The sequence below is a fragment of the Triticum aestivum genome, chromosome 1B (assembly GCF_018294505.1).
Source record: "Triticum aestivum cultivar Chinese Spring chromosome 1B, IWGSC CS RefSeq v2.1, whole genome shotgun sequence".
NCBI classification, from domain to species: Eukaryota; Viridiplantae; Streptophyta; class Magnoliopsida; order Poales; family Poaceae; genus Triticum; species Triticum aestivum.
The window spans coordinates 340,348,083-340,361,775 of record NC_057795.1 but is presented as its reverse complement, the minus strand read 5'-3'; the positions used below and the strand labels follow the sequence as shown (position 1 = coordinate 340,361,775).

The window sequence follows — 13,693 nt, the reverse complement described above, 5'->3', positions numbered from 1 at the left end:
CTGCTCTTGATGCTGCCAACCAGGAGGTCAGTCGACTGAAAAGTGACAAGACCACCCTGAATGACAAGGCCAGTGAGTTGGTGAGAAAGAAGAACGATTTGGAGGCTTATCTGGGTGGACTCACCAAGAAGTTGTTCCTCATGCTTGAAGGTAATCTTTTGTATCAAACAAATATTTTAACTGTAACCTCCGACTGTTATCTTGACTCGGTGGTTGTGCTTGCAGAATTTTGCCAGAACTTTGAAGAGGAGACTGGTCGACTGGAAGTAAACCTGGACCCCATCAACTCTCCCGTGAAAGATGAAGTCGCCATGAATGTGCTCCGGCTTGAATCTCGTGTTGCTGCTGTCATCGACTATCTCACAAGGCTGAAAGTCGCAACTTCTCGCATCGACACAACACTCTGGCCAAGAGAGACACTCCAGAACGACCTCGAGTCTCTGGTGACTCGACTGAACGAGGTCCCAAGTCGAGTGCAAGAGTGGAAGAAGTCTTCGGCCAGGTGCGGTGCGGATGTTGCTCTGTCTCTGGTCCGCGTTCACTGCAAGGATGCACGAGAGGACAAGCTGGTGGCTCTTAGGGTGGCTAATACCAAGAAGCACGATTTCCGATCTTTCATGGAGACCTTCATTGCTGCTGCCACTCGGATTGCAGATGGAATTGACCTGGACGAGTTTGTTGCACCTTCCAGCCCTCCACAGGAGGGGTAAAAAACTTCTGAGCTTGATACTTTAAATTTGCCTCGGTATGCCAAGTGAGTTTTGTAACCGACAAACCTTAACAGGCCTAGCGCCTGAGCACTTTCGGTTCCATTAGGTGTTATCCGAACTTGGATTCAACGTTGAATATGTTTGCATTTGGTTTGAGGTGTCTTTTGCAGGTTAAAGCGAAGCGCTCATTGCAATCGACTTGTTCCCCAATACACTTAGGCGAGCACTGGGCTGCAGCTAAGCCCCCGAGTGAGAGGTTTTCTCTCCACTCGGTAGGACTTTCAAAAACTTAGGCGAGCACTGGGCTGCAGCTAAGCCTCCGAGTGGGAGGTCTGCTCTCCACTCGGTAGGATTTCAGATACTTAGGCGAGCACTGAGCTACAGCTAAGCCCCCGAGTGGGAGGTCTGCTCTCCACTCGGTAGGATTTCAGATACTTAGGCGAGCACTGGGCTGCAGCTAAGCCCCCGAGTGGGAGGTCTGCTCTCCACTCGGTAGGATTTTTAGATACTTAGGCGAGCACTGGGCTGCAGCTAAGCCCCCGAGTGGGAGGTCTGCTCTCCATTCGGTAGGATTTTAGATACTTAGGCGAGCACTGGGCTGCAGCTGAGCCTCCGAGTGGGAGGTCTGCTCTCCACTCGGTAGGATTTTGTATTGGTGGCGTAGCTCGGAAGGAGAGGGTAGCAGTCGACCTGCACCTCGTCCTCCTTGCAAAGCGCACGTTGTGTTTGTGGTGTAGCTCGGAAGGAGAGGGTAGCAGTCGACCTGCACTTCATCCTCCTTGCAGAGCGCACATTGTATTTGTGGTGTAGCTCGGAAGGAGAGGGTAGCAGTCGACCTGCACCTCGTCCTCCTTGCAGAGCGCACGTTGTACTTGTGGCGTAGCTCGGAAGGAGAGGGTAGCAGTCGACCTGCACCTCGTCCTACTTGCGAAGCGCATGTTGTATTTGTACTTAGGCGAGCGCAATGCTGCAGCTAAGCCTTCGAGTGGAAGGCTGGCTTACCACTCGGTAGGATTTTGTTTATCTTAGGCGAGTACTTGGACTGCACCTAAGCCTCTGAGTGGAAGGCTGGCTTACCACTCGACATGATTTTGTTTATCTTAGGCGAGTACTTGGACTGCAGCTAAGCCTCCGAGTGGAAGGCTGGCTTACCACTCGACAGGATTTTGTTTATCTTAGGCGAGTACTTGGACTGCAGCTAAGCCTCCGAGTGGAAGGCTGGCTTACCACTCGGTAGGATTTTGTTTATCTTAGGCGAGTACTTGGACTGCAGCTAAGCCTCCGAGTGGAAGGCTGGCTTACCACTCGGTAGGATTTTGTTTATCTTAGGCGAAACGTATTTCGCAGCTAAGCCTTCGTGTGGGAGACTGGCTCACCACTCGGTAGGATTTTTTTTTACAGACTTGGGCGAATCAGATTCGCAGCCAAGCTACCCACTGGGGGATTGTTTTGTGTGGACAAAAGAAACAACAATTACTGGGAAAATTATAAAGCTCTTGTCTTCGATAAATAAACTATAGAAGTACTTTTATTACAACTCATCTGAGTGAATACTTAAGTGTAAAAGGGGCGGAGAAGCTCCGCATTCCAAGCTCGGGGCTCGTCGATCTGATGCTCGACATTGTAAAGACGGTATGCTCCATTGTGGAGAACCTTGGTGACGATGAAAGGACCTTCCCAAGAAGGAGCAAGCTTGTGTGGTTTCTGCTGATCCACTCGGAGAACTAAATCTCCTTCCTGGAAGGCTCGACTCTTCATGTTTTTGGCGTGGAAGCGACGCAAGTCTTGTTGGTAAATGGTCGATCTGATCAGAGCCATCTCTCTTTCTTCCTCTAAAAGGTCAACCGCATCCTACCACGCTTGTTCTGCTTCAGCTTCGGTGTAGAGCTTGACTCGGGGAGCATTGTGGAGAAGGTCACTCGGCAAGACCGCTTCAGCTCCGTAGACCAAGAAGAATGGAGTTCTTCCAGTCGACCGGTTGGGCGTGGTCCTTAACCCCCAAAGCACCGAGGGAAGTTCGTCGACCCATGTGCCAGCGGCATGCTTACGATCACGCATCAAACGGGGTTTCAACCCTTTGAGAATCAAACCGTTGGCTCGTTCTGCCTGTCCATTCGACTGTGGATGAGCGACTGAAGCATAGTCGACTCGTGTGCCTTGAGACGTGCAGAAAGCTCTGAACTCTTCGGAATCGAAGTTTGACCCGTTGTCAGTGATGATGCTGTGTGGGACTCCATATCTGAATATCAATTCTCTGATGAAGCTGATAGCAGTACCGGCATCGAGGTTCTTGATGGGTTTAGCTTCGATCCACTTGGTGAACTTGTTGACTGCTACCAGCACATGGGTAAAACCGCTTCTGCCTGTTCTCAAAGGACCGACCATATCCAAACCCCATACTGCAAAGGGCCAGATGAGTGGTATAGTCTTCAAAGCTGACGCAGGCTTGTGTGACATATTGGAGTAAAATTGACATCCCTCGCACTTGTCGACTATCTCCTTCGCCATTTCATTCGCTCTTGGCCAATAAAATCCGGCTCGGTATGCTTTGGCCACGATGGTCCGAGAGGACGCATGATGGCCACAGGTCCTCGAGTGGATGTCATCAGGGATTATTCGACCTTCCTCCGGTGTTATGCATTTCTGACCAACTCCAGTCGCGCTTTCTCTGTACAGCTGTCCCCTTATCACGTAAAGGCCTTAGATCGGTGGACGATCTGTCGAGCCTCTTCTTCATCCTCCGGGAGTTCTTTCCTCAAGATATACGCGATGTATGGTACTGTCCAATCGGGAGTGATCACTAAAACTTCCATGATCAGGTCGACCACTGCTGGGATTTCAACCTCTATCGGATCCGTAACACTCTTAGGTTGCGGAGCTTCGTCGGTAAAAGGATCTTCTATGACTGACGGAGTGTGGATATGTTCCAAGAACACATCACTGGGGATGGCTTCTCTCTTGGATCCTATCTTCGCCAAATCATCAGCTGCTTGATTTTTCAGTCGGGGTATGTGGTGGAGCTCTAACCCTTCGAACTTCTTTTCGAGCTTCCTCACTGCATTGCAGTATCCAGTCATGGCTGGGCTTCTAACGTCCCACTCCTTCATCACCTGATTGACCACAAAATCTGAGTCGCCATAGACCATAAGGCGACGGACGCCGAGTGAAATGGCCATGCGCAACCCATATAAGAGTGCTTCATATTCTGCTTCATTGTTGGAGGAATCAAAGTGGGTTTGGAGCACATATCTGAGTTTATCTCCTCGGGGGGAAACCAAAACAACCCCAGCAACAGAACCTTTTAACATCTTAGATCCATCAAAGAACATGGTCCAATGCTCCGAGTGAACTTGAGTCGGTTGCTATTGCTCAATCCACTTGGCAAGGAAATCTGCTATAGCCTGGGACTTAATGGCTTTCTTTGCCTCGAATTTGACATCAAGGGGAAGGAGTTCAATCGCCCATTTAGCCACTCGACCAGTTGCATCTCTATTGTGCAGAATCTCTGACAATGGTGCGTCGCTGACGACTGTAATGTCATGATCAGAGAAATAATGAGCAACCTTCTTCATGGTCATGTACATCCCATATACAAGCTTCTGATAATGAGGATATCTTTGCTTCGATGGGGTCAAAACTTCAGAGAGATAATACACTGGGCGCTGAACTTTGAAGGCTTTCCCTTCTTCTTCCCGCTCGACCGTAAGTACTGTACTGACGACTTGTCCTGTGGTTGCAATATAAAGCAACAGAGGCTCTTTGCTGATTGGAGCAGCAAGCACCGGCTGGGTGGAGAGCAGAGTTTTTAACTCGGCAAATGCTACATTAGCTTTTGGAGTTCACTCGAACTTGTCTGCCTTCTTCATCAGTCGGTAAAGGGGCAATGCCTTTTCACCAAGGCGAGAGATGAATCGACTTAAAGCGGCCAAGCATCCAGTAAGCTTCTGGACATCGTGCACACGCACAGGGCGTTTCATTTGGAGTATGGTGCCAACTTTTTCTGGGTTAGCATCGATTCCTCGTTCTGAAACGAGAAAACCGAGTAACTTTCCGCCAGGTACTCCGAATGTGCACTTCGATGGATTGAGCTTGATATCATACCTTCTGAGATTAGCAAATGTTTCAGCTAGGTCAGTCAATAGGTCGGAACCCTTTCACGACTTGACCACGATATCATCCATGTACGCTTCCACATTCTGACTGATTTGAGTGAGTAAACACTTTTGAATCATTCTCATGAACGTGGCTCCGGCATTCTTGAGGCCGAATGGCATGGTGATATAGCAGAAGCACTTGAATGGAGTGATGAAAGCTGTTTTGATTTCGTCAGGTCCATACAGACGGATCTGATGATACCCGGAATAAGCGTCTAAAAAAGACAACCTCTCGCACCCTGCGGTCGAGTCGACAATTTGGTCGATGCGAGGGAGAGGAAAATGATCTTTCGGGCAGGCCCGATTGATATGTTTGAAATCAATGCACATGCGAAGTGAGTTGTCTTTCTTGGGAACCATGACGACATTGGCGAGCCACTCGGAGTGGTATATCTCTCAGATAAACTCTGCTGCAAGGAGTCAAGCCACCTCCTCGCTAATGGCTTTTTTCTTCTGAAGGGCGGACCGTCGAAGATGTTCTTTAACAGGTTTCGCTTTTGAGTCGACTCTAAGGCGATGCTCAGCCAGCCCCCTGGGAACACCCGGCATGTCAGTTGGCTTCCATGCAAAGATGTCCCAGTTCCCACGGAGGAACTGGATGAGCGCTTCTTCCTATTTAGAGTCGAGTGTTGTGGAAATATGGGTCGGAGCTGCATTGGGGCCAGTCGGATGGATATGAACTGGCTTCGTCTCCCCAGACGACTGAAATGCTGACTCTGTGGCGGGCTTCTTGGCCCGCAGCAAATCACTTGGATCTGCATTCTTCTTGTATTCCTCCAGCTCTACCACTGTTATCTGGTCATCCGCAATCTTTGAGCCTTTCTGGAAACACTCTTCTGCCTTCTTCCGGCTGCCAGTGATAGTGATCACGCCTTTGGGGCCAGGCATCTTTAATTTGAGGTACACATAACATGGTCGAGCCATGAAGCGGGCATAGGCTGGTCTTCCCAAAATAGCGTGGTAGGCGCTTCGGAAATCCACGACTTCAAATGTCAGCTTCTCTTTGCGGAAATGCTTCGAGTCGCCGAACACTACATCCAGAGCTATTTGGCCGAGTGACTCAGCCTTCTTTCCAGGGATGACTCCGTGAAAACTCATGTTGCTAGAACTGAGCCTGGACATCGGAATGCCCATTCCCTTGAGTGTCTCTGCATACAGTATATTCAATCCACTACCGCCATCCATCAGTACCTTCGTCAGTCGAGTGCCTTCGACGACTGGGTTGACCACCAGCGCTTGCCTCCCAGGGGTGGCAATGTGAGTAGGGTGATCAGACTGGTCGAAAGTGATGGGGGTTTGCGACCATCTCAGATAGCTTGGTGCCGCCGGGGCGACCATATTGACCTCACGGTTGATCACTTTCAGCCGACTTTTGCTCTCTACATCAGCAAAAATCATCAGAGTGGAGTTGACATGAGGGTACTCTCCATCACTGTCCTCCTTGTCCTCGGCCTTGTCCGACTCCTTCTCTTTGTCCTTCAGCTATTTTCCTTGAAACTGCTGGATTAAGAGCCGGCACTGGCGAGTGGTATGCTTTGGGTAGATGAAGTTACCCTCTTCGTCTTTCTTCGTGTGGATATGACACGGTAGATCCATCACGTCATTACCTTCCTTATCTTTTACCTTCTTGGGGTTCCAAGATCCTTTGGGCTTCCCTTTGAATTGCCCTGAGTCACGGCCAGAGCCTCTCCAGGAGCAGCCGGTTCGGCCTTTCGCTTCTGCTTCCGACTGGAGTTTCCTTTCTCCGACTGACTCGGCTTGTACTTGCCACTCCAGAGTCGGTCCTCTTCTTCACCATTGGCGTACTTGGTGGCTATTTCCATCATCCTACTCAGGGTCATATCTCCAGTTCGACCAAACTTCAGGTTCAACTACCTGTTCTTGACACCATCCTTGAAGGCGCAGACCGCTTGATGGTCTGACACATTTTCTACAGTATGATGCAAAGTGATCCATCTCTGGATGTAATCTCTCAATGTTTCACTCGACTTTTGTACGCAAACTTGCAGCTCGTCAATCCGGCCGGTTGCTTGCAAGTTCCCTCGAACGTCCTGACGAACACTCGGGAAAGATCTTCCCAGGTGTAAATGCTGCTAGGAGCTAACTGATTTAACCAAGCCCTGGCCGAACCCTCTAGCATAAGTGGTAAATGCTTCATCGCCACCTCATCATTACCGCCACCAATCTGAACAGCCACTCGGTAGTCTTCAAGCCAAGTTTCAGGCTTAGACTCTCCGGTGAACTTACTTACTCCAGTCGCCAATCTGAAGTTGGGGGGTATCACTGCGGCTCTGATGGCTCTGCTAAAGCATTCTGGACCTGAAACATGGACTCGGCTACTTGTGAGCACATCTCTGTCATGGCCACCTCTATGAGCTCTGTTCCGGTCGACCAAACCTTGCACGATGATGGATCTCGCGTCAAAGCCCGGCTCTCTGGGGTCGACGGGAGCTCTCCGCCCAACACTGAGCTGGCGCTTGTCATCTTGCTACCGATGGGCGTTAGACCCACTTCTCGGGGGAGGAGTGGGCTCTCGATGCCTATCATCATGATCAAAACGATCATCATAGTGGTCCCGCCGGCCTTCACGTCCCACTCGCCTCGGAGGCGACCTTGGGCTGTGAGCCGATTGAACAGTATTCGCAGCGACGGATCGACTGTGAATCCTGTTGCGTGAATGCGACACAACTGAATTCTGATCTCCTGCCGCCCAGAGCAAATCTCTGATCTGCATCAAGCCTCTTCCAGCCTCCGACTGAGAGGGCTGAATTGACTCTGCTATACGGGCTGCAGCTGCCAAATTTTGAATCGGGCTTCGATATACCTGAGTCGGTTGCGGAAAGAGCTGACGTCGGTGGGAGTCGGGTACTCGCTGACGCGCACGCTCGTCGAGTGCTCGCTGGAGGTTCTCCAGTCGAGTGCGTTCAGCCAGGTTGGCCAAACGCGCCTCTTCCAAGGCACGAGCCTCAGGAGTTTCTCCTGCAATGGGAGTATGCAGGGCATCCATGTTCCGGCGGTGAAGTTCTTCCCTCTACTGAGAAGTGAGTGGCTCGGGTTGATATTCTTCGTGGGCCTGAGCGGGGTTGCCCCCATCGTCCATCCCGTCGTTGCGGGGGAAACCGGGAGGGCTACGAGGCCCGTTGACCATCAGGACCTCCACTGCTGGATCACTGCTATCGCACTCGGATGCAGTCTCTACGGAGCCAGTCGACAGGTCGAACAGGCCGTAGAGAGATTCATCGGGCTCAATTGCCGCGACTTGGGTGGTGGCCGATTGGTGAGCCACTGCGTGTCTCACCCATCGCTGGAGCCTTGACCGACCGGAGCGCTTGCGCTGGCGGGAGACAGGAAGGGAAGACATCATAGGAGTCGACCGGTAAGGAGTCGACGGCTGCCGCAGCAGGACGCCACAGACACACGCCCAAAAGTGCATCGCCCCGCGAGCGGGGAGCGCGTCGACGTCGAGTGGTGCCTCCTGGAGCCAAGCGGAGTCGTCGGTGATGAAAGCGAGCATGCTGAGACGGATCTCGCGGCCCTCGACTAGAGCTCCGCCGGAAACCATGATGGAGGCAATCGGACAAATTGCAACTTCTCCAAAAAGTCGCTAAGACACCTGCCCCATGGTGGGCGCCAACTGTCGTGGTTCTAAGTCTGACAGTAGAATGGGGGGTAGGTATGGAGAGGCAAGATCCTAGCTATGGAGTAGTTGTACATACGAGTGTTTAACGAGTTCAGGCCCTTCTCTGAGGAAGTAATAGCCCTACGTCTCGGAGCCCGGAGGCGGTCGACTGGTTTATGCGTATATGAGTTACAGGGGTGCGAACCCTTCTACCAGTGGAGGGGGGTGGCTTATATAGAGGACGCCAGGACCCCAGCCAACCCACGTAGCAGAGGGTTAAAGTACATTAAGGTCGGGCGTTACTGGTAACGCCCTACATAAAGTGTCATCATGACCATTAAGACTACTTAATTACAGACCGTTTGGATATAGAGTAGATCCCGAACTCCTGGTGGTCGAGTGAGTCTTCATGGTCGAGTGTCTTCTAGCCGGTCGAGTGGAGTCTCTCTTGGTCGACTGAAAGGTAGATTCGTCTAAGGATGTCCTTGGGTATGGTATCCTAGATAGGTCCATGACCCTACCCTAGGTACATAACATCATCAGGTGGCGTTGTTCAAACGCTTTTGGCAAGTGCTTAAAGGGCCAATTTTCGACGTCTGCAATGGGTTCATGCGCGGTACTGTAGATATCTCTCGCCTAAACTTCAGGGTTTTATCTTTGATCCCCAAAGTACAGGGAGCGGACTATATTAGACTTTTCCGACCGATAGCGCTCATTAATGTCCCTTTTAAAATTTGCGCTAAGGCTTGTTCCACACGCATGTCTCCGATAGCTCAACGTATCATTAGTAGGAACCAGTCGGCTTTCATTCGTGGTCGCAACATTTTGGAGGGGCCGTTGGCCCTCCAAGAGATCATTCACTCGCTCAAACGCTCTCGACAGCCTGCCATTCTTTTGAAATTAGACTTTGAGAAGGCGTACGATAGAGTGAATTGGGAGTTTCTCCGACAAGTCCTCATGGACAGAGGATTTTCATCGGTCTGGGTTCACCGCATGATGCAATTGGTCTCGGGGGGCCAAACGGCGATTGCAGTGAATGGAGAAGTAGGGAACTTCTTCTGTAACAAGTGTGGGCTGCGTCAAGGGGACCCGGCCTCGCCGTTGCTCTTTAACTTTGTGGCAGACGCCCTGGGCGCCATGCTAGACAAAGCTCGTATTGCGGGCCATATCAGGGAGTGGTAGGCAATCTGATTCCGGGAGGTGTGTCACACCTTCAGTACGCTGATGACACCCTTCTCCTCTTCGAGCCGGACCTACATAGCATCGCAACAATAAAGGCCATTCTTCTCTGCTTCGAGCTTATGTCCGGGCTAAAAATAAATTTTCAGAAATGTGAAGTGGTGTCCATAGGGATGGATGCGGCCGAAAGCCTGCGGGTAGCCAATTTGCTTAATTGCAAACTGGGAAAACTGCCTTTCACCTACCTCGGCCTCCCGACCGCGGAGAAAAAGTGCTCGATTGCCGATTGGGAACCTCTCTGCACTAAGGTGGTGGGTAGGGTTTGCCCGTGGAGAGGTCAGTTTATGTCTTCAGGGGCTAGACTCATCCTGACTAATTCCAGCCTTTCGTCCCTGCCTATGTTTGCCATGGGTTTGTTTTTGTTAGCTGACGGGGTCCACACCAAAATGGACACCCCACGGGCCCGTTTCTTTTGGGAAGGAGCGGGACCAAAGCGTAAATACCACATGGTTAAATGGCAGGCCGTGTGTAGACCTAAAGCCCGGGGGGGCCTCAGGATCATCAACTCTAAGTTGATGAATATTGCACTTATGTGCAAATGGATTTGGAAGCTGTCTCAGGGAGAGACCGACCTCTGGATGGATCTCCTCCGTACCAAATACTTTCCGGAGGGGAATTTCTTTGAGGCAGCGGCCCACGGATCACTGTTTTGGAACTCCATCCAATCCCTAAAACCTTTCTTTGCCAGGGGTGCGAGGTTTTCGGTTAATAACGGACGCTCCACGCGTTTCTGGCTTGACACTTGGATTGGCCAGCAACCTCTTTGGTCGGAATTCTGCCAACTATACTCCATCGCGGTCCAGCCCAACTAGTTGGTTGCTTCGGCTCTCAGCTCCTCCCCGCCCCTTATCCACTTTAGAAGGGAGCTCTCGGGACCAGAGAGGGAGGATTGGGAGCGCCTTAGGGCTAAGATAGCGGACGTTCGCTTGACGAACAACGCGGATACGGTGTCCTGGAGGCTTTCGGGCTCAGGCAAATTTACTGTCAAGTCCCTTTATAGAGAGCTGTCCCGAGGCCATGTCCCTCTGGCTGCCGCGGGGCTTTGGAAGGCTCGGATTCCTCTCAAGATCAAGGTGTTTCTCTGGCAACTTTGCCAAGACCGCTTACCTACTTCCATCAATATTGCCAAACGCAATGGCCTGGCCTCCGGGCCTTGTGCGTTGTGTGGTGTCCCGGAAGACGCTGACCATGTGTTCTTCTGGTGCTCTTTGGCGCGATTTGGCTGGAGCGCGGTCCGCGAGGCCGCGGGGGTAGACTAGGATCCACGCTCCCGCCCTGAACTCGTGTCGTCTCTGTCCTCGGTCCTGGGCTCTTCGTGTCGTGTTATGTGGACTAGTGCGGCGGCCATGCTGTGGGCATTGTAGCACATTTGCAACAAGTTTACTATTGAAGGTGTGTTCCCCTCTCACCCTGCTGACGTAATCTACAAATGCATCTTGTTCTTGCAGCAATGGGCACCGCTGGGAAGGCAACAGGACTCTGATCTACATATTCTGGCTCTAGCTCGCCTTCGCTCTGTCTACTCCGCATCGCGAGCCTCGCCGCCTCCTTCCGCGGCCTCATAGGGATGGGTGGCCCCTTTTGGATGTGTTTTCTCCGAGCCTGCGTGCTCTTGTTGGCTGGACATGCCATGTAATGTACTTATGGGGTGTCTAAGACCCCGGGAGACTAGGTCTGTTATTGTTCGTTTGGTTGTTTGGTTGTGCACGCTGCCTAAGTTGAGGTCTTTATTAATTTAAAGCCGGACGTCCCTGACGTCTATGTTCTAAAAAAAACTAAACCTCTTTCTAGATCTCATGGCATATTAATTTCAAAACATTAAAAAAATTACTCAGACTTTTAAGCATGGCAAATCTAATATTTGGGATGGCAAATTACAATCTTCTTCGCCAAGCCAAATCCAACCAACCATGTAGATCAACAGGCAGCAAGCTCCAGCATCAACTCCTTGAGTACGCACGGGTGGCTCTTAGCCAGGTGCTCGAATTCATCTGTTGCCACGACAGCATGCAGCATGGAAGGAGACTTGAGGAACTCGAAGCACGCCTTCTTGAGCCAGTGGCAGCGGTGCTGATCGGCGAACACCAGCGTGGTCGCCGCCGTGCCCATGTTCATGCACCGGCACAACCAGTCCTCGCAGATCAGCTTGAGCCTCTCCATGCCATACCTGTCGGCAACCACCATGAGGTGCTGAGCCATCTCGGCCTCTTCTTGATCTCCCTCCTTGCACTCCGGTGGCAGTGAGTCGGTGTATATGAAATGCAGCAGGTTCCAGAAGACGTCGGCTCTCATGTCGTCAATCCGCAGCACATGGCTGGCGCTCTCCATCATAGCGCCAAAGAGCTCCGCCCTGAAGACCGGGGACCGCGCCGCGAGCACGCACCGGTGTGCGTGGAAACTCTCCCCATCGACCCAGAACCTCACGTCCGCGCCCTGTCCGCTACATAGGAGAGCGCGAAATTGCTACGACCAGTCGGGGGGTGGCACGGCGAGGGGCGGCGGCCGGGCGGCCTCAATCCCGAGGAAGTCGACGACCGTGATGGTGCATCTGACCGAGAGAGAGTCATCCTTGACGAGGAGCGACCTCTCCAGTTCTCCCCTCTCGATGAAATCGTCAAAGCCGATGGAAACGTTCGGAGCGACGAACTCGTGTACCTCGGTGATTCTAGTGTAGCACGACACTGGGTTCCCGGCCGCGTCGAGTACGTCGAACTGGATCTTTGCCTTGACGACGTCGAGGACAGAAGCATGATCAAGAGTGGCAAAGAGGGACACGAAATCGGAGCTACCTGGGTGATCGCCGTTGGGGTAGAAGTCGATGTGCCAGCTGGTGCAGCCTGCTACACGGAAGTAGCCTGCAGATTGGATGCCTTTGCCATTAGGCTTGCTCGCTGCCATCCATGAGTATCCTTTGAACTCGAAAACATGGTGCTCTCTTGCCCCGATGGCCACGACGGTGGAAATGTCGTCGCAGCCGTTACGCGTCCAAGCTGTGGGTTCGGCAACCATCGATCCCTGTTGGATATGCAGGCGACGGTGACGGCTTTTTTTCATGTGGGCTTCCTGGTGAGGACGTCGGGAGTATTTATACTATGTGGCAGGGGATCGAATTGTATTAGGAACGGGGACCAAACAAGAAAGTTTTTTCCTATGCTAGTAAGAGCAACCAAATCAGAATCAGAATCGCCAAACCTTTTACTTTTTTTAACGCTAATATGTTGGTTGTACTCCTATTAATTCCATTATTAAATAAGGGAAAACGAGTACGAAAAGGAATATCCAAATCTAGGACAGCTGTCTCCGCTTTTAGAAAAGATCCTGCGAAAACATACAACTACATCTAATAAGCTCTCAACAAAATCCTGACTGAATCCGCCGGCTTGCTTGATTGCTTTATACAGCCGGGCACCCTAAACCCGGCTCAAACGCAACAAGGTTTTTTGACAGCAATGCATTAAAAAGGGAACTGATAGAGTATACTTGTATTGATCTAGTAAGCTCTCTGAAGTAGTAGCAATTACAGATCACATACACAAATTTGGGGATCACTCTCTCGATTACAGGACGAACTACAGAAAGGGGAAGGAGTGTAGGTAGCCGCCGCCGTGTCTGGCCTGATCCTCTCGATGCCTCCTCCCTTCGGTGTGTCTAGCTTAAGTAGCGATGCCCATTGGGTTGGCCCAGGTAGTGCTCGTTTAGTCTCTTGGTTCTCTTGGGCCTGACCATTGTCGTCGTGTCGTGGCTGACCAGTGGGTCCATGTTGGCACGGACCCTAACATCCCCCTCCCCCTTCTTGAGTAACGGCTTGCCCCCAAGCCGCAGCGCGGGGAAGCCGTGCCTGAAGAGCTTCTCGGTCCTCCCACGTCGGCTCCATGTGCGATGCTTCTGACCACTTGACCTTGACTTGTTCGACCATCGCTCCGTTCTTGTTGCGCCATTTAGTGTAGAGTATCTCCACGGGAACAGCGAGC

General features: G+C 51.6%; 1 protein-coding gene across 1 annotated transcript; it reads right to left on the bottom strand.

Moving 5' to 3' along the window:
• Positions 1 to 11,639: 11,639 nt before the first annotated feature.
• Positions 11,640 to 12,050, bottom strand: LOC123078455 (BTB/POZ and MATH domain-containing protein 1-like). The gene has a single exon (XM_044500970.1). The coding sequence runs from the start codon at positions 12,048 to 12,050 to the stop codon at positions 11,640 to 11,642; it is 411 nt and encodes a 136-aa protein (XP_044356905.1).
• Between the last annotated feature and the right edge of the window lie 1,643 nt (positions 12,051 to 13,693).

Coding starts and splice junctions, on each gene's coding strand:
- LOC123078455 (XM_044500970.1), bottom strand. CDS start 12,050: ATGGAGAGCGCCAGCCATGTGCTGCGGATTGACGACATGAGAGCCGAC.